Source organism: Gopherus flavomarginatus, chromosome 14, assembly GCF_025201925.1.
Source record: "Gopherus flavomarginatus isolate rGopFla2 chromosome 14, rGopFla2.mat.asm, whole genome shotgun sequence".
Taxonomy (NCBI): Eukaryota; Metazoa; Chordata; order Testudines; family Testudinidae; genus Gopherus; species Gopherus flavomarginatus.
The window spans coordinates 176,559-197,550 of NC_066630.1; the positions used below are offsets into that span (position 1 = coordinate 176,559).

The 20,992-nt window shown below is 44.1% G+C and overlaps 2 protein-coding genes across 2 annotated transcripts in view; both read left to right on the forward strand.

The window, feature by feature from the left end:
• Positions 1–20,992, forward strand: part of IST1 (IST1 factor associated with ESCRT-III) — a 578,781-nt gene that overhangs the window by 126,254 nt on the left and 431,535 nt on the right. The window lies entirely within an intron of this gene.
• TERF2IP (TERF2 interacting protein) lies at positions 73–5,382 on the forward strand. Its single transcript, XM_050922932.1, has 3 exons — positions 73–714; positions 2,480–2,589; positions 4,379–5,382. The coding sequence occupies exons 1-3, from the start codon at positions 141–143 to the stop codon at positions 4,838–4,840; spliced, it is 1,146 nt and encodes a 381-aa protein (XP_050778889.1). The 5' UTR covers positions 73–140; the 3' UTR covers positions 4,841–5,382.

The following is a 20,992-nucleotide window of genomic DNA, read 5'->3' on the forward strand; positions in this document are numbered from 1 at the left end:
ATTTGGGGCATGGCCTGGCGGCATCCCGGCTTCTGCGCGTGCGCAGAAAGGAAGAGGCGGGACTACGGACGTGCGCGCGCATGCCGGGTGGCGGGAAGCCTGTAAGTGCGAGTTAAGCTGTGTGTTGGCGGCGCCCGACCATGGCCTCGGAGCGCGCGGGCCTCGCTCGCTCGCGGACGCTGTTCCTGCAGGACGACGGCAGCCCCATGCGCTTCTACGTGCGGCCCGGGCCCGCCAAGCTGCAGCTCGCGCCGCTGATCCTGGCGGGCGGCGGGCGCCTTTGCCGCGTGCAGGAGCCGGGCGCGGTGCTGCTGGCCCAGCCCGACGAGCGGGGCGCCACGGGCAACTTCGTCTCCACCGAGTACGTGCGGCGCTGCGTGGAGAGGAACGAGCGGCTGCCGCTGGAGCAGTACCGGCTGGCGGCGGAGCAGGCCCCGGGCCCCGCCGGCGCCTCGGCCGGCCGCTCTGCCTTCACGGGCTCCGAGGACGAGGCCATCCTGCTGTACGTGCGGGACCGGGCGCAGGGCAGCGTCACCGGCACCGTGCTCTGGAAGGAGATGGAGCGGACCCGCCTGACGCCGCACACCTGGCAGGCCATGAGGGACCGCTATCTGCGGCACTTGCGGGGCCAGGAGCACAAGTACCTGCTGGGCGGGCCCGGCGCCGAGCCGCCCCGCAGCCTCGCCAGGAGCGCCCGGCAGCCGGCGGATAGCGGTGCGGATAAGCGGGGGCGGCTGGGAGCGCGGGGCGGGCCCTTCCGCGGCAAAGACTTGCCGGTCTTTGTTCCCAGCTCTGCCTCTGCCCTGTGTAATCTCCACCTGTGTGTGCCGTGGGGATAGGTGCCACCGACCCCCTGGCCTGCAAAGCCCTGGGGTCATGCCCATGTCGACGAGCCACTGGGGTTAGGTGAGCATAGTGGGCACACAGCCATGGGCACACCTCAGTGACCTGTATTCATGAAATCCTAGAAACCTGAACTGCAAAAGCTGCAGTAGACCTAGTGCTTCCTCCTGTATGCTTTTCCTTACAGTGTTTTGGGGAGGCTGGCTGGAAATGCCCCAAGCCTAGGGTTGCCCCCACATTTCTTGGAGAAACTGTTCCACAGTCTAATAGGCACATCCAGAAGATTTTCATTGTAATTTAGGCTGAACAGAGTTAAATCATAATGCCATTATATAAATGTAATGGCATGACATCAGCAGGACTCCTTTGTTAAATTCTGGTAGATTTGTCTTGGGAAACCGCACAAAGATCATGTGGGCAGTGAAATTAGTGTGGAAAAGCTTTCATGTGAGGAGAATGAAAACATTGTGACTGTTTAGAGAGGATTTGAGTAGGAAGTTACAATAGATATTTATACAAAATAAGTGGTGTAGTAAAAATAAACTGGGTAATGCTAATTTTCCTATCTCATAATACAAGGAAACAAAAGATGGCAAATTTTAAAATTGATCAAAGGAAATATTTACCCCAACAGTTAAGGTGTTAATTCATTGCCACAAGATAATGAGGTTGGTCTACACTGAGAACTTAGGTCAGTGTAACAATGGCTGTCAGGGGTATGGATGTTTAACCCCCAGCATAGTCAACAGGAGGTTTTCTCCTGTCCACATAACTACCACCTCTCAGGAAGATAGAGTACCTACACTGACATACTTTTTGCCTTCCTCTGCAGCATGGGGCACAGGTCACTTGCAGGTTTAAACTAGTGTAAATGGCTCATTCATTTGTAACTTGAAGTCTTTAAACCATGGTTTGTGGACTTCTAACCTCTGGCTGAGTTACTGAGGTCTATTCCAGGAATGAGTGACTGAGATTCTGTGGCCTGCAGTGTTCAGGAGGTCAGACTAGATGATCATGCTGTTCCCTTCTGAATGTATAAACTATGTCTGTTCTGTAAATCTGAAAGTCCAAACTCTGCTAGTGATCCATGGAAGTTCAGTTTGGTACCATATGATTGAATTTAATTTCTCAGCTTTAAAAAACAAAAACATTTTAAAAAAAGCATCTATGGAGCATTGAGTTCTTGACTTTGCAACCTTAAAAGTTAAGAAATGCCAGATTTCAAGTCATACAGGTGGCTTTAATTTGGCTACCTTGTGCAGATGTGTGTTGTCTTAATGACATCATAGCTTCAGTGCACAGAATGGATGGTGCTCTGGGAATGAATCAGGGTTGTTTGGTGTGTGATTTTTTTGATAGGTGTAACGTTTACTGGTTTAATTCCTTGGATCACTCCTAGAATCTTTATTAAAACTGAACACAGACCCACGGCTTCCTCACCCTGTACCTCATCTGAACAGAAACCATTAACTCTGCCAGAACATGAGTTTCTTACCCTTTTCAGAGTGATTAGAAGACTACTAAACTGATTACTCGTAGCAGTCAGTAGGATGTGAAATGTGATCTGAAGTTATGAGTAGGAGGATAATAGCATGCCCGTTACACAGCAAATGCCAATGTTCTCTCTCTCTAACAGAGTTCTGGAGGAAGAAAGTAGCTGATGTACCCCAAGGAGTGGTTCAAGACCAATTAACAAAAGAAAGTAGCCTTTTCCAGCTGGCTAACAAAGAATTTGAAGGCAGTGAGGTATACATTCATAGTTGGACAGCTGTATCTGCATAACGTGATCACACAGATGTGTTGAATGTTTTCCGATGTATAGATTAAAATCCCAAACTTAGTTAAACCTCACATTTACTGCTTAAACCTTCATAAATAACTTTAATCTTAAGTATGACTTTGTTCCTGTGTGAATAACACTGGGATGCTGATTCTTTCTACAGCTTTGTAGTAATATTAGTTAGGGTGTGCTACTTCAGGGATAAGAGTTTTCAGCAGCAGGCCATATTGGGGCACCTGCTTATAGCAAGACCTGCTCTGCTTGCTGATTAAAAACCTTTACCATTCCCAAGACTGCTTCCCACTTCTGATACTTTTCAGCTTGACCATTGAATCAGGAATTGACAGTGGTGGTAAATCAACTGGGTGCAATATTTGTGTGCCATGAAAAACGAGACCAGTGACAGGGAGAACAATTCAGGGGTTAGTCAGAACAGGTTGGTACACCAAGGTAGTTGAGTCTTGTGTTGGTACCAAAGAGAGGATAGTATTGGAAAGGATGGAGCATGTATAAAGTTTTATAAACACATGAGTTACACCAGTCATCTCCCTTCAGAATGACCATCAGACAATCATGGTTATAACTTAAACTGCTTCCTAGAGTTACCTAGAACTAACAAATCAAATTAACAAAAGTGTGGCTAAAGTGCCTTTGTGTAAGACTGTAAGCATCTGGCACATGCCATCTTGTGAAGCATTTCTCTGATTCACAGGTGCAGATTTATTCTCTTTAGCTGAGCAATTATGGCTTAATATGTTACCCAATGGCCTACATTTTTAATAACGAAGAAGCAAAAATAGCTTCAGCAGCAATACTGTGTTTTCCAAGTTATATTCTGATTTAAGATGAATTACATTACAAAATTACTACTAGTCAGTTGATTCCCAGATGATAAATGAAAGAAGGCATGTTTTCTAGGTGTTAACTCAGATGACTAAAGTTAACATTTTAAACTTTTACACCACTAGCTAAAGTATGTAAGGAGGAAGGATATTATTAACTACACAACTTACTATGAATGGCATCATTGTGGCATATCAAGTAAAAAGAGCATAACTAACTTTTTCCAATTTGACCCTGTCCAGAAACTTGAGGATGTTAGATGAGACCAAAAATGTTTGATAAAGAATGGTCATCTGCACATCACTGTCATTTTGAGTTAAGTTATAAGTGCTAAAGCTCCGTTGGCTAGCAGCAAGTGATTCACTAAGGGTATGTCTTCACTACCAATTGCAGCACTTTAACATAGCTGTGTAGTTGCGCCACTAGCACTGTAAAAACAACCACCTCCACAAGGGGAGTAGCTACCAGCGCTGGTGCACTGTCTACGCTGCCACTTTACAGCGCTGAAACTTGCTTTGCTTGGGGGGGGGGGGTTTCATACCCCTGAGCGAGCAAGTTTCAGCGCTGTAAAGTGACAATGTAGACAAGGCCTTACTGTCACAAGCAGGGTATGCTCCTTGAGCATATTTACACAATTCATAATGACAAAACTTAATTCCTGACTCTGGTTAGATTTAGTTTAAATTCTGTCCCTTGTCTCCTGCCTTTCCACATTCCACTGTATCATGGGTTGTGCATTGCTGTACTTGGATTATTGGATTTTATTGTGCACAGCTATCATGTTCAACACATCAGTATACTTTAGAAGGATTCATAGGGGAGGAGGGGAGGACAGCACTGCCCTGGACTCCTAATTTAGCAGTTTTGTTTGAGTTATAGTGGAATGTCACTCACTCTAACTTCTGTTCCTAGTCAGAAAATGAGACCTCTGACCTTCAGGAAGAAAATCCTGCAAAAGATGAAGAGCTGAAGTCCCCTGAAAAAACAGTCTCCAGTCAGAAAATGGAACTCAAAGAATTGGTAACTGCTGAGGACTCTGCTATAAATGAAACTCAGCCTCAAGAGGAGGAAAAGCCCATAAGGTCTTGCCCTTCCCCCACTGAGGTGGCAGATGCAGTGAAGACAGTACAGCACTTCATGGAGGAATTCAGCATGGACCTCTCAACTGTTACACAAGCCTTTCTGAAAAACAGTGGTGAAGTGGAGGCCACTTCCTACTTCTTACATAACAGTCAGCGCTTGGATGGATACCCTATATGGAGCAGACAGGATGATTTAGATTTGCAGAAAGAAGATGAAAATGTCAAAAGCAAATTAATAGCAAAATTTGGAGCTCAGAACGTGGTAAAGCGAGTTGCGTTCAGGAAGAGTTAGATAGTAACTTGTGAATGATGGTTCATGGACTGGGACCCTCACAGGAGTGCAGGAAATGAAACTTGCATCTCTGACCTTCATGGAAGAAAGGGTGAGGATTTGTAGATGGTCTGAAGTTTCTAGGATAGCCACTTGCAATCTCATTTCATACAGAAAAATCTCATTAAATTAAAAAGACCTCTGTGCCAAACAGTTTGTCCTTTCCATCATTTTCTGTAAAACTTTTTTCCCTTGAGTTTCCATGTTTATGCAAGGCCTTGTTTTATATTTGATTTTTATTTTTGTACATGCTGAGTACCCCGCTGATAAATCTAAAAGTAAGATATTGGATGAAGATGAGAGCTCCTTAATCTCTTCAGAGCCAAGTGGCTGAGCAGTGGAAACCAGCTTTTTACTATACACAGAGGGGAGAGGAAGGAAGAGTCTGCACATTGGTGCGTTGAGATGGGATGATACATGAACATGCATTTCAACATACTTTAATTTGCATTAATGTGGGAAGGTGTGCCTCATTATACAAATAAAAACAGCATCGTTCTCTTGCACCTGTAAGGCTTCCCTGTGGTTAGGGGCAGACAAACTTCTCTCTTTTAGGCCAAAGTAAACAGGCTTGTGTGATGACAAGACTTGCCTTGAGGTTACAGAGCAAGCATCTTGATTCTCCTTTATGCTCCAGACTTCTGTACCCTTCAGCGGTCTTATAACCCTGTACATCCTGTAAGACTCACTAGCATTGCTGCATGTAGCAACTGCTAAGCCACCAGTCCTTCCTAACAGATGGTATGCTTGTCTAATCTCAGGATAGGTTTTAAGCTCATTGTTTCCAAGCTTTTGGAGACGGGAATATGTTCCACTGCAGAGTGCAGGTATGGAATATATTTATATCATATAAAACTACACTTTCTAGTAGTTGCATCTGACGAAGTGAGTATTCACCCACGAAAGCTCATGCTCCAAAATGTCTGTTAGTCTATAAGGTATCACAGGACTCTTTGCTGCTTTTACAGATCCAGGCTAACAGGGCTACCCCTCTGATACTTTCTAGTAGGGAGTCTAGTATGTGATACAAATGCTAGCTAAGGATTGAAGCTTTTTCTGATCACTAGTACCTGACCAAAGCTTGGAAGGGCTTACAGGTATTAAACACAGCTCGTAGGGGTCCCGCTAAAGTCTTTCTAGTCTGTCTCTGCCAGTTGTGCTCTGGTTTTGTTTTAAGTTGAATTGGTAGTTTGCAAATGTGGGAATATGTTTTTAAATTCAGTTGTAACTTGATGCATCCGACAAAGTGGGTATTCACCCACGAGAGCTCATGCTCCAAAACGTCTGTTAGTCTATAAGGTGCCACAGAATTCTTTGCTGCTTTGACAGATCCAGACTAACATGGCTACCCCTCTGATACTTGATAGGGACAGAATATGCCTCCAGTTCAACACTGTTACATGAGCAGACCTTGCTAGAGAAAAGTGTTATACATGCACCCACTGAAATGCCAGTAGAATGTTTTTACCTCTACAAAGTGCTCTAACACCTATTGGTTAACAAAATGACAAGAGTGCAATGATGTGGATGCTAAATTCAAGCCTTTCAAACTGGTTCCTCAAGATTTTTATGGAGGAGGCAAGTTTTTAGCTGGAGGCCCCAAGCTAGTGAGGCAAATAATGTAGTAGGATTAAAAAGGATTAAACACTTTTTGCATGAATAGCAGTAGTAGTTACCAGATAGGTTTAAGTTTCAAGGACTATTGAGTATCAAAACTACATAAAGTTCAATTACTCCGTGCAGCCAAGAACTTCCTTCACTTCACCTATAACATTTAGTCAGATGCATTACGAAATTTCATGTTATATGAAGTACCTTTCTTAAGTTATCACCAGTTATGTTAAATAATTGTGTATAAGCAAATAAAGGAAACAATAGGAAGGCCTTGCCTTCTGCCTGGATGTCAGGTGGATACATGATTAAGGATGGGTTTCTGTTTTCAGGATATGGAACAAACCTGCCATACAGAATATGTAGCCCTTGTGTAGTATTTTCACCTTTAATGTGCTGTACAAAGATTACTCCTATCACTGGGCCTAGAAAGCATCTCTTACCTCGAATCATAGTTCAGCATTTGTACATGTTCTACTCAAATATAGTTTTCCTATTTGTAGAAACAGTATAAAAAAGTATGATAGGAAGTGAACATGTTGGGGAGGATGCAGCCCTCCCTTTTCCATCTATTTAAAACTTAATTAGAATATGCAATGTTTAAACTAGAGGGTCACACATTTTTACTTCTGTAGGCTGAGCAAATTGCACACACCAGGGTCTCCTTGCTTCCTTCCATCCCAACACACAAGCTCTCTGAGTGCCTTCCTTCTAGGGACTCTGCAAGCCCCTCACACAGGCCAGAAGCTGTCTCCCTGTCCCCATCTCTGTTGCCCTCCCCCCCTCATATCAGGGTCCCTGTGCTCCCTTTGACGGGTTCTCTGACTTACTCTCAAATCTAGATGAACACTGCAGCTTGAGCACAGATTGCTGACAGAACCAGTCATTGAATCCTCTATGCATTAAAACTGCAGTTTGAACAGAGTCCAGGCAAACACTCTTGGGGTATAGATCCTCCATATAGACCCCCCCTCCTGAGAGGTGAGGCCCCACAGTCTGACTGTCCAGTCACTGGCACTAGTGCTGACTCTTTATAGACTCTCCCCATATCTATACCCTCTCCCAGAATGCCACTCAAAAAGGTATGAGCTTTCTGTTTCACAGTTTACCTCTTCAAGGCGCAATAGCTATAATGCAAGCAGAAAAACTTGGTACAGGATTCTAACATCCACCACTCTTAAAGAGCTATGATAATAGCAAGAGAAATGCATAGCTCTATAAAAGAGATAATAAACCCTACATGCATTTTCCTAATTCCATTTCCTCACAACTCTGGAGCACTCTTTGGAGCTGGGGTCCAGATCTGCAGCTCATGGCTTGACTTCTGAACTGGAGTTTCTCTCCCTCTAGGTTAGCTAGTTTTTCCTCTAATCTTGGTTGGCCCTGTAGCTAACCACTTTTCCCCATGAAAGCATGCCCCTCTCTTTGTCTCCTGCCTAAAGCTTCTTGTGTGGCTTATAGAGTCTAATGCCAGAAGGGATCTTTGTGATCATCTAGTCCAGGGGCAGGCAACATATGGTATGCATGCCAAAGGCAGCATGCGAGCCAATTTTCAGTGGCACACTGGCCAGGTCCTGGCCACTGGTCTAGGGGGCTCTGCATTTTAATTTAATTTTAAATGAAGCTTCTTAAACATTTAATTTATATACAATAGTTTAGTTATATATTATAAATTTATAGAACGAGACCTTCTAAAAATGTTAATGTATTACTGGCACGTGAAACCTTAAATTAGAGTGAATAAATAAAGACTCGGCGCCCCACTTCTGAAAGGTTACCGACCCCTGATCTAGTCTGATCTGTATAACACAGGCCACAGAACTTCCCCAAAATAGTTCCTAAAGCAGATCTCTTAGAAAATTGTCCCATCTTGATTATAAAATTGTCAGTGATGAGAGATTCCACTGTGACCCTTGGTAAATTGTTTCCTTGGGTTTGTTACTCTCACTGTTAAAAATGTATATGCTATTTCCAGTCTGAATTTGTCCTTTCAACTTCCAGCCATTGGATGGTGTTTGGCCTTCAGCCTAGCAGAAAAAGGTTTATTATTAAATATTGGTTCCCCACGTAGTTAGCTACGCATTGTAATCAACACCCCTTTCTTTGTTAAGCTACTTAGGTTGAGCTCATGTTTTCTAATCCTTGACTCTTTCTATACCCTCTTCAATTTATCAACATTCATCTTGAATTGTGAGCACCGAAAGTAAAGACAGTATTCCAGCAGCACTCAGTCACCACTGTGGATAAATACTTTGCCAGTCATTGGGCCAGAGCATGGAAATGATGCTGTAGCCCACTGGTTAGGTCTTCCACCTGCAAGGTGGAAGACCTCAGGCCCAGTCCCTCTGTTCCAGTTACTCTTTCATTATTTATCCACAGTAGAACAAACTTCAACAGGAGAGACTGGGGGAACCCCACATCAGAAGATCCCATAGCTCACTGATTAGAGCATTTGACTAAGAGGTGGTAATTCTCCCTCTCTGGCCAAGAGATGGAGGAATTGAACTTGGGTTGCCCAAATTTCAGGTGAAGGTTCTAACTGCTGGGCCAGAAGTTTTAAGGTGGACACTTCTACCTGCTCTGGGCATTTTGCACATAGCGAGGCAGGTGCCTAACACAAGAGTGTCATAGATACCTAAGCCACCTGATTGCTGGAGAGGGCTTCCTGTTCATGGATCACTAAGCAGACATAGGTGCCTAAATCCAGTCTGCAGGGAAGTGCCTCTCTCTCTCTAAGTGGTGGGGGGAGACTTAGCAGACACACTGCTCATCAGCATCTCCCATGCTTAGCTTAGCAGCTCCCTGCCTACCAGGCTGGCTTTTGTAGATTGCATTCTTATGTGCCTCTTCCCCCCCCACCCCCCGCCACATAATTGTACAGGGAGCCTAGGCACCTAATGCAGCTTCGTACATCGCAGTGATGTTCCTTTGATTTTCTAAGCTCCTAAAAGTTAAGTGTTGTGGCACTGAGAATTGCAATGTCTACATCCCTTCATGGATCTCACCCCAAGTTCCAGAACCATCAGGCCCTGTCTGAGAATGCCCTACCAGAAACTCCTCTCTACATCACAGCTCAAGTGGCTCAACTGACTGTTGCTGAGCGGAGAGAGGCGCCTCTCAAATAGGCAGGTCATAAACCATTTAGGGTTTTATAGGTCAGAGCCAACTCCTTAAACTCCACACAGGAGCCAAGAGGGAGCTAATGCAGATTACAGAGCATCAGTGTCACATTATCCCTGCAATATGGAACACTTCAGTGGGCAGCTGCACTCTGCACAAGTTTATGCATCAGTCTTGATCTCAGGTGTAGCCCCATACAGAGTGCATTGCGGTGTCTACTTCTGAGATGACAAAGGCCTAGATGATAATAGTGAGGTCCCCAAAATTGATAGAAACTTGTGACCTCCAGGCAAGGCCCAGATGGAAAAAAGTTTATAGGTCACTGCTGAAATATGATCATCCTGAAAGAAGTGGGACCAGCACCCCCATAAATGACAAACTTAGGCAAGCAGTGGTAGACACACACCCTGCAATCAAATGAGAAATGAAATAATACTATCACTACCTTAGGTTTTTTCTGGAATGAGCTGTAGCCAGCTCGCCCTCAGTATGCCCCCCATTTCAATGAAGTATTGGTGCTCAACTGCATTGTCTGGGCAGAATGAGAGAAAGACAAAATGGGGAGTCATCTGCATATTGATAACATTGTATTCCATGTCTCCTCACTCACCCTCCTTGGAGCCTAAAATAAGGGGTGTGGGGTCTAAATGGAGCCCTGTGGAATCCCACAATACAGAATTCTTGAGAGAGAAGAGCAAATAATCTCTGAGCGGTTTCCAAAAGACAAGAATTAGCCCTGAAGAGCAGTCTGCCTACTCAGATTTTCTGGCAAATTAACACCACCTTATGATCAACAGTATTGGAGGCAACTAAAATATCTAACAGTGCCAGTGTAGACAGCTGATCACCACCCTTAGGAGGTAAACATCAGAAAGGTCTACTACGATCCCCATGCCAAACCCGGGGCTGCTCACAAGTTGGTGATGTCAAGGAGAATCTGAGGAATCTAGATCATGTGAGTTGTCTCACCAGAATCTTCTCCACCAAATCTTTTCCATAGTCTAACTCAAAAAGGGAAGCTTTGGATACCAGAAGCACTGATGGAGACTTGGTGAAGAAACCATCACTCAGCATTGATAGATCATAATCAGCCAGTTTTTTGTGGTCACTATATGGGTGGCAGAGTGACAAGGTAGAATAGTTAAGAAATCTTTAGATAGAGTATATAGATCTTATATTTGTGGCTATACTATACTGTTGAGTTGCTAAGGGGTATGAATGAGTATTGGTGTTAGAATTGATAACATGGTCTTTAATTTGAATCCAAATTACAGACTTATAACCAAGCTCTAAATACATAGCAAAGTAAATCAAATAGCCTTTTTAAAATTCATTCTGTTATTAATTTCTTCAATGATCTTGTAGTAGCTGAGGCCATTGTTTAAGATTCAGAAGTTGTCTCTGCTCCGGAAGGAATGACTAGCATATGGCATACAGTCATTTGTAGATATTCTGCAGGACAGGATTTACATTTACAACAGAAATGGAAAAACATATTGAAATGGAATGTAACGAGGCTGTGCTGAATAGACGGATAAACTGATGAGCTCACATCCTTGTAGGCATCATTAGAAAAAGCACCCTGAACCAAGGGTGACAGAGAAACAAGATCATTTTGTGATGGGAAGGGTCATATAGTCTGTACCCTGTCTTGCTGCAAGAGGGACCTACTCTCTTAACAAGCAGAACCAGATACATATGGTAATGTCTCCCATGGAAATTGACCCATTGCTGAAGATGGTTTAACTGCTAGTGCAGATAAAATAAAATTATTTTCAGCTCCATTACAGAGCATGTGATTGAGACTTTCTTTTGCTAACCACCATTTTCAGCAGCAGGTCATTTTCCTAGTGTAGAAAAGACTCAAGCCTTGACTAGGAAACCATCTACCATAAGCCTTGCCTTCTTTAGTTTCAGATTATGGCCACAGTTGGTTGAGCAGCTCCTTCCATAGATACTTACACACACAGCATAATAGAATCTTGCCTTGGTGCCTTTTTCTCTAGTCTGGTCATGTTTAGCTCTAGCAGTCTTTCCTTCCATTTTCCAGATTAATCTTGTTTGTTCAATATTACCTTCCCATCATCTTGACTTCCTGACAAAGTCAGTGATTAGCCCTGACCACAAAAATTCCAGCTGCAGCCAGCTGAGGACCTTCTACAGGAGAATGTGCCATTAGTAATTTATTGCTCTTGTCCCAGTTTACTGCCACATGCTACCACCCCCCTTCCTATAATCCTAGGTCTCTTTCTTCCAGATACATTGCTCTTTGAGTCCCTGTCGTACCACTAATATTAACATACAGGGGAGAATGTTCTCTAGAGACTACAAACATACAGAAATTGACTGGTTTTCAAACCCAGGATGGGATAGCTGTTTTCACACACGCAGAGTTTCTAATGTGACAGGCAATGCTCCCCCCTCCCTAGCTCCGGCCTAGGCCGTGCCACTACTCCATCCCTTCCCACAATGCTTCTCCACCCCGCCTCTTTCGTCCCTCAAGCACACCTTGCCCTCACTCCTCCCCACCTCCCCCTCCGCACACACACACACCCCCCCCCGCCAGCACCTCCTGCACTCTGCGGAATAGCTGATCGGGGCAGGTGGAAGATGTGGTGGGGGATGGGGGGAAGAGAAGCTGCCAGTGGGTGCTCAGCACTCACCCTTTTTTTATCTGTGGGTGCTCTAGCCCTGGAGCACTCACAAAGTTGGCTATTTTCATGGGGGAATAAGGGTAGGAGTATAATAACTTTAATACATAATTTATTATGTTTCTAGCCCTTCTGGGTGTAAAGAAAATCTTTAAATTATGAACACCTGCAGTCATTAGGCATACTGAAGACACAGTACCAAGAAATGTACATTTCCATGATATTTTCATTAATAATGTGTAAGTTATATAATTTTAAATGTAAGATTGAGTTTATAAACATTACAATTTAAGTCTGACTTTGGCTATAACAAGATTGTCTCTATCATAACATTGTGTATATTTCTGGTTAAAACACCTCAAACAATTCTGAGCTATAGAGTCACTAAAGAGAAAAGTAGATGGGATTTGGATGGTGGGTGAAAAAGGTTGAGATTAGGGCTGTCGATTAATTGCACTTAACTCGTGATTAACTCAAAAATATTAATTGCAATTAAAAAATAGCGATCACACTTTTAATCACACTTAAACAATAGACTACCAATTGAAATTACATATTTTTAGGTGTTCTTCTACATTTTCAAATATATTGATTTCAGTTACACCACAGAACACAAAGTGTACACTGCTCACTTTATATTATTTTTATTACAAATATTTGCACTGTGAAAGCGGTAAACAAAATAAATAGTATTTTTCAATTCACCTCATACAAGTACCATAGTGCAATGTCTTTATCATGAAAGTGCAACTTACAAATGTAGATTTTTTTTTTGTTATATAACTGCACTCAAAAACACAAAACAACGTAAACCTTTAGAGCCTACAAGTCCACTCAGTCCTACTTGTTCAGCCAATTGCTAAGATAAACAAGTTTGTTTACATTTACAGGACATAATGCTGCCCTCTTCTTATTTACAATGTCACCTGAAAGTGAGAACAGGCGTTTGCATGGCACTTTCGTAGCCAGCATTGCAAGTTATTTACATGCTAGATATGCTAAACATTTGTATGCCCCTTCATGATTCAGCCACCATTCCAGAGGACATGCTTCCATGCTGATGATGCTTATTAAAAAAAGGTGTTCATTAAATTTGTGACTGAACTCCTTGGGGGAAGAATTGTACGACTCCTGCTCTATTTTACTTGCTTTCTGCCATATATTTCATGATGATGATGACCCAATACATGTTGTTCATTTTAAGAACACTTTCACTGCAGATTTGACAAAATGTAAAGAGGGTATAAATGTGAGATTTCTAAAGATAGCTACAGCATTTGACCCAAGGTTTAAGAATCTGAAGTGCCTTCCAAAATCTGAGAGGGATGAGATGTGGAGCATGCTTTCAGAATTCTTAAAAAGAGCAAACACTCCGATGCGGAAACTACAGAACTGAACCACCAAAAAAGAATCAACCTTCTGCTGGTGGCATCTGACTCAGGTGATGAAAATTAATATGTTTCGGTCTGCACTGCTGCAGAACCCGTCATCAGCATGGACATGTGTCCTCTAGAATGGTGGTTGAAGCATGAAAGGACATATGAATCTTTAGCACATTTGGCACATAAATATCTTGCACCGCCAGCTACAACAGTGCCGTGCAAACACCTCATCACTTTCAGGTGATGTGAACAAGAAGCATTATTTCCTGAAAATATAAACAAACTTGTTTGTCTGAGTGATTGGCTGAACAAGAAGTACGACTGAGTGGGCTTGAAGGCTCTAAAGTTTTACATTGTTTTATTTTTCAGTGCAGTTTTTTTAACATAATTCCATATTTGTAAGTTCAGCTGTCATGATAAAGAGATTGCACTACATTATTTGTATTAGGTGAATTGAAAAATACTGTTTCTTGTTTTTCACTGTGTAAATATTTGAAATAAAATAAAATACAAAGTGAGCACTGTACACTTTGTATTCTGTAAAAAAACACAACAAAAACAAAAAACTAGGCATCCATGTGGCACCTTAGAGAGACTAGCAAATTTATTTGGGCATAAGCTTTCATGGTCCAGAGCCCAGTTCATCAGATATATGAAGTAAAAAATACAGGAGCAGGTATAAATACCTGAAGATGGGGGTTGCTTTACCAAGTGTTAGGTCAGTCTAATGAGTTAAATCAATTAACAGCAGGATACCAAGAGAGGAAAAATAACTTTTGAAGTGGTAAGAGAGTGCCCCATTGCAGACATGCATCACTACATGCATCCCACGAAGTGGGTATTCACCCACGAAAGCTCATGCTCCAATACGTCTGTTAGTCTATAAGGTGCCTCAGGTCTCTTTGCTGCTTTTACAGATCCAGACTAACACAGCTACCCCTCTGATACCATTCCAGACAGTTGACAAGAAGGTGTGAGTAACAGTAGGGAGAAATTAGTATTGAGGAAAGCGAGGACTGGCCTGTCTCCCAAGGTCTGTGAGAGTGAGGGATCGTCCTTCGGGGTAGGTTGCAGATCCTTGATGCGCTGGAGAGGTTTTAGTTGCGGGCTGTAGGTGACAGCTAGTAGCGTTCTGTTACTTTCTTTTTGAGCCTATCTTGTAATAGGTGACATATTGGTATCCTTCTGGCTCTGTCAGTCTGTTTCTTCACTTCACCAGGTGGGTATTGCAGTTTTAAGAACGCTTGATAGAGATTTGGTATCCTGGTGTTAATTGATTTATCTCGTTAGACTGACCTAACACTTGGTAAAGCAACTCCCATCCTTTCATGCATTTATACCTGCTCCTGTATTTTTTACTTCATACATCTGATGAAGAGGATTCTAGCCCATGAAAGCTTATGCCCAAATAAATTTGTTAGTCCCTAAGGTGCCACATGGACTCTTCGGTTTTTTTGCTGATACAGACTAACCCAGCTACCACTGAAACCTTTGTATGGTAATTGAAATAAATATATTTGAAAATGTAGAAAACATCCAAAAATATTTAAATAAATGATATTCTATTCTTTAATAGTGTAATTAATCACATTTAATTTTTTTAATTGCTTGACAGTCCTAGTTGAGATCCCTGCTTTGTGGAAGCAAAGAACCCAAATCCAACAGAAAAAGCCCCAGTTGTACTTAATATTTTCTGTCAGACATAGGATCTCTTATTCTGAGATGTGAGCATGAAAGATCTGGCTAGATTCAAGCCTGGGAAATGTTTAAGAAGCAAATGTAGGGTGTGCCTTCTATATGCCAGAACCTCAGTGTAAGTCTCCATCAAGTTACTGACCTCCTCTCATTCCCACAGATCAGGCTGTCCATGCTAAGCTTAACATAGGATGACAATATGAAACTGGAGTATGGGGTTTCATATCTACCCTCTACTGGGCCACGCTGAACCAACTAATCCTTAGAACGCTTCTTTCCACTAGCATCTGGCCTGATACTGAAAGCCTTACTCACACAATGAGTCCCTTTGAAATCAGTAGGACTCCGCAGGTGAGTAAGTCTTTGTAGAGCAACATGAACTGTTGTCCATGAGTCCTCTCTCATTTCCTGGTGAGGGCAGCAAGATGTGCACACAGACCAGTCTTCCAGAAGCCAACACTTCACATGCATCAGCCTGACACCGCACTCACAGTGAGAATTTGTGAACTGGGCTCTCCAGCTGGCACTCAGAACAGGATGTTCCAGGAGCACGCATGCAGAGATACACCTCTCATCATACCAGGCTGAGGGCAAGTCTTTCTCACCCCTACCCCTCCATAGCACCAGACAGAGCAGATAGAAACTGCCCTCTCTGGGTCTTGTTTCTTAAGCTTTTGAAATGGATGGAATATATTTGTATCATCTTTGCAGCCAGAAGCCCCATTCGTGGCCAAGGCCCTAGCGCAGTAGATACTATAGAGAGGCAGAACAAAAGATGGTGCCTGCTTCCAATCTAAGTATGAGACAGCTAGATACAGACAGGCATACAGGGAAACAATATTGGTCAGCATGATGGGCAGTGGGATGGTGTTTCTGTTAACCCAGGGGAACCTCTTGCTGGCTGTGTCCTTGCTGCTGCCCGGAGAGCAGGGGCTGGGCTCAGCTCATACAGGTTGAGGGAGTGCTCCTTTAGCTGAAGTGGAGAGAAGCTACATTTCAGGGGTCTGGTCCTGATTCCCAGGGGTTTGAGAGATTTAATGTGTCTGTTGCCTATGTAACACCAACAGACCCTGGTCATCGGCCGGCAGGATTGAACCTCGGGCCTCTGGAGCTTAGTGCATGGGCCTCTATGGCCTGAGCTAAAAGCCATAGGCCTGTTAGCTAACGTCGAGCAGAGTCAGTCAGTCATGGTTTTTTTCCCTCTCTCTCTCCCCTCCTCTCCAAGATGGTTTGCAGATCACATCCTCTTCTTGCCTCGACCCACTCCCTCAGTCTGAACACACCTGACTCTACTCCTGTTTCATACACTCACTCCGATTCCTGCCCCTAATTCCAGGAGCTCAAAGAGAAGGTTTCTCTGTTCTGGGAGACTCATGCAAAACTGTTCATCCTTCCCCTCTGTCTGGGGGCTGTGCCCATCATCCTGGTATCTGAACACTCTTGTCTCCTTTAAAAATTATGTTTTTAAACTAGATTTTGTGGTTTCCAAACACTTTTTTTTATGGGTCTACCTTAAAAAAAACTGTCACTAAAAATTCTCCAGGTGAATGTAGCAAGGGAGCAGCAGTGTACTTAAACGTTCTGCCATAGCATTATAGGTAAAAGATCTTACCTTACTCCATTGATTCAACATGCAGTTTTGGAGTTTCTTCTTTCCTTTTAAGGTGCGTTGTGGGGTATTGGCAGTGCATTGCTAGGCGCTTTAATGGGCTCCTACAAAGAGCAGGGAGCCAATGTGCTGGACAGATTTCTTCAGGTCTCCAGGACTAACAAGACTCTAGAGGAGCCTCCCTTCCCTCTCCTTTGCACTCCAGTTGCAAGGAAGGGGGCTTGATACCTGCAGTTGGTGAATGCAAAATTGGAAGATAATTTCCCAAGAGGAACCACCAGCTATTATCCACATAACATGCTTCAGCCAAATGGAGCTTTGGGGGTAACACCGGAGACTAACGTCCAATGCATTTACAGTTCTATCAACACAAAGTGTTCAAAAGACAGGAGACTGGCTTGGAAAAACAAACAAACAAACTACATTTAGTTACAGTTAAGATTGCATCAGGATCCATCCCCCTCCTACTTCCCCATAATACCTTTAAAGGAAGTGGTCATCTGAAAGGGACTTTAGCAATGATAAAGATAGAATAACATCCCAAGTGCATGGAGAGTGTGTGACAGTCAGATGTGCTGATCTGTTGATATAAGAACACATGAGATCATCATTGAGGTTTTGTGTGAAAGCCCAAGCTGAGATGCAGTTGCTGTTCAGTATATATTGGAGGTGGAAGGAAAAGCCGTTTGGAGCATTTTATCCACAGTATCATAGGCAACATATGTGAAGGTGGCAAATAATGAAGCCAACTTTTTGTTTCCACACTGTTAAGGTTTTGGGTGGGTCGTGATGCAGCCTTAACTGTCACTAAATGTAGCTTTTGTTATACAGGTGTGGTTAGCTCATGTGAGTAGCTCCTCAGGGAATCAGAAAGAGAAGGGGAGCTGCATGTGCTTGTGAAGCAAGAGAGAATCTGTGCTGCTGAACCCACTGCAGGCTGTACCAACCCTCTGAAGGATGTGAGATGCTGCAATATGGCTCAATCCAGTCTGTGTCTATGACACACTATCCCCTTGTGGGAAGGCAGTCTTACCACCAAGTGCACTTGTGCCTCAATTTCCTCTATGGGTGGCAATTTTCTTCCATCTAGGTGGGAAACCGGAAGAGGTTTAGCCTCCGAGTCTTCCAGAGTAAAATGTCCAAAATAACGCATTAACATAAAGCCTGTCATCTGCTATCACAGCCTCAATGGTCTTCCTGCACTCCTCTGGGCACACCTGTTCTCCCCTTTGTGGCAGGGTGTAGCGGTGTGACAACTCACTGCTGCAGCACCTCCTGATGGTCATCCAGGGAATTAGCTCTTTCCACTCAGGAGCATCCTCTGCAGGCTAGTGTCCTGCTTTCCACTGGCCCCAGTGTCCCTCTCAGACCCTGGTGCCCCTTACCTCAGGGTTCAGCCCCATGCAGTACCCCACAGTCTCACTGGGTCTCCCCTCCCCAGGGAACCTCCAGCCCCCTATCCCCACCTCACCTCAGTCTTGGCTACTGCCAGTCACCATCTAGTCCCCGCTCCCTGGGGCAGACTGCAGTATAATTGCCACTCATCATCATTGGCAAGGAGGGGTTGGACCTGCTGCCCCTGCCTACCCTTGGGCTGCCCCTCTGCAACCCCAGTACCCTTCTTGGCCTTTAAGAAGGCCTGCAGCCTGGGGGTTTTCCAGGGTAGAGCTCCCCAGCTCCTCTGACCTTTCTCCAACTTAGCCCAGCACCCAGCCCTTTCCACAGCTAGAGAGAGACTACTGAGCTCCAGCCTAGCAGCCCCTTTATAGGGCCAGCTGCAGCCTGATTGGGGCATGGCCCAGCTGTGGCTGCTTCCCCAATCAGCCCAGGCTTACTGGTACCCACCCCAGCCCTCTCGCAGGCTGTTTTTAACCCCTTTGGGCAGGAGCAGAGTTACTGCCCCTCTACAGGAAGTTTAGTCCTCCACCCCTTGAGGCAATAGCTCAATAGTTCTCATAGCCCTTCCCAGGGTTTAGTCCCTTTGGGGAGCCTGGCAAGTTCTTCCCATTACACCCCTCCTTCCTCTGACCTTTATACCTCTTTCTCTTTTTCCTACCTGTCTCCACTCTCTCCCGAGAATCTTTGCAATCACTGCAAACAGCTGTAGCCCTTCCTAGGACAAGGTTAACTCTTTCCATGTCAACCCAGCACTAAGAGTGTAGACATCAGTACACATGGCAGAAGTCCAGTTCCCTGCCAGCCCAAGGACGTAGCCTCTCATAGACTTTTGGAACCTGATACAGCCCGGAGTGGCTGCTAGGCTCCCCTAGCATGTCTAATTACTGTATTTGTCTGGCCTACTAGTGTGAAATATCACTCATAAACCTTCAAACCTACTAATCTGTGACACCTGCAACCCAGACATGTGACCAATAACTGAAATGTGAGACACCTGTATTCTTTTGGTGATTCACACCATAATTTATTGATTATCCCAGTTTTCTTCTGACTGTGTGAACCACATGTAATCAGAATATCTCCCATGCAGATCAACAGGAGCATCTGAACATTCAACCGTCAGATTTCCAGTTCAGACCCCTACTGCTTTAATTCCTGAAGTAATTGCTTGTCTGTGGACCATCAACTAGAGAAGGATTTCACACACACTATCCCAATGGGTGACACTCTGTTTTCTAGAAAGCAGTAGAAGTATTTAGTCTAAAATACACTCCATTAACAAACAGTACTTTGTATAACTGATATTGTCTGAATCAGCAGCAGCAGGAGCAATGTAGAGCCACAGCCCAGAGCACTTCAGATTTACTGTAAAAGGGGCACCAAAAAGGAAATACCCCTATAAAATGAAACGTAATACATTCTTAAAATGAACAGAAATCTATAGCAGGTGCTACCACAGCACCATAATAGTACATTTTGAGGGCTTATTATTTGCCTTTTGATTTCTGAGCCTGATAGGTGCACTTGGGGGTCATGTTTTCAGATTCTTCTTCACCAAACATCAGAAGACTTGTGATAAAATCACAAGAGTTAGCAACACTGCATTTGAGCCCTGTAAGGCTAATCTGGAGAGAAGATGATGACTGTAAGGGAGCCATTCCCCCTTACTGACACTGAATGTGTCTTTTAGTTGGTCCTCTCCCAGTGCTGCAAGAAAAGGGAAGGTCTGAAGAGGAGTCAGGATCCTGAGACTGACAGGTCCCCAGGCCAATGCAGAGAGGCTAGCACTCCAAGTCAGCTGAATTGACAGGACCGGCAGGTGTGAGCCAGGGCTCCATGTTTAGTTGGCAGCCAGTATCAAGCGGAGTGTCCCAAGGGTTGGTCCTGGGGCTGGTTTTGTTCAATATCTTCATGTCTGCATCTGACGAAGTGGGTATTCACCCACAAAAGCTCATGCTCCAAAAAGTCTGTTAGTCTATAAGGTGCCACAGGATTCTTTGCTGCTTTTACAGATCCAGACTAACACGGCTACCCCTCTGATATCTTCATTAATGATCTGGAGGATGGCATGGACTGCACCCTCAGCAAGTTTGCAGATGACACTAAACTGAGAGGAGTGGTAGATACACTGGAGGATAGGGATATCTGGACCTTAGCGTCCAAAATATGGGTACTAGCATGAATTCCCCTAAGCTTAATTACCAGCTTAGATTCTGTATCGCTGCCACCAGTCAGGAATTCCTAGGGCCTGATACCCTCTGGTCCCCCTAAAACCTTCCCTGGGGACCCCAAGACCCAGATTCCTTGAGTCTCACAACAAAGGGGAATAAGCCATTTCCCTTCCCCCCTCCTTACCTCCTCCCAGATCTTTCCCGCCCTGGGTACCCTAGGAGATCACCGTAATTCAAATCCTTGAATCACCACTTCCCCTCCCTTCTTCCCCGGAGAGAGATACACAGATAAACACCGAGAGCAGGCTTTTCTTCCCTCCTCCCTTTCCTTTCTCCCACCAATTCCCTGGTGAGTACACAGACTCAAGTCCTTCGAGCCTTAACTAGGAGAAAAAAATCAGACAGGTCTTAAAAGCAAAACTTTTAATAAAAAAAGAAAGAAAAAAGGTAAAAGGTTTATCTCTGCAATTTAGATG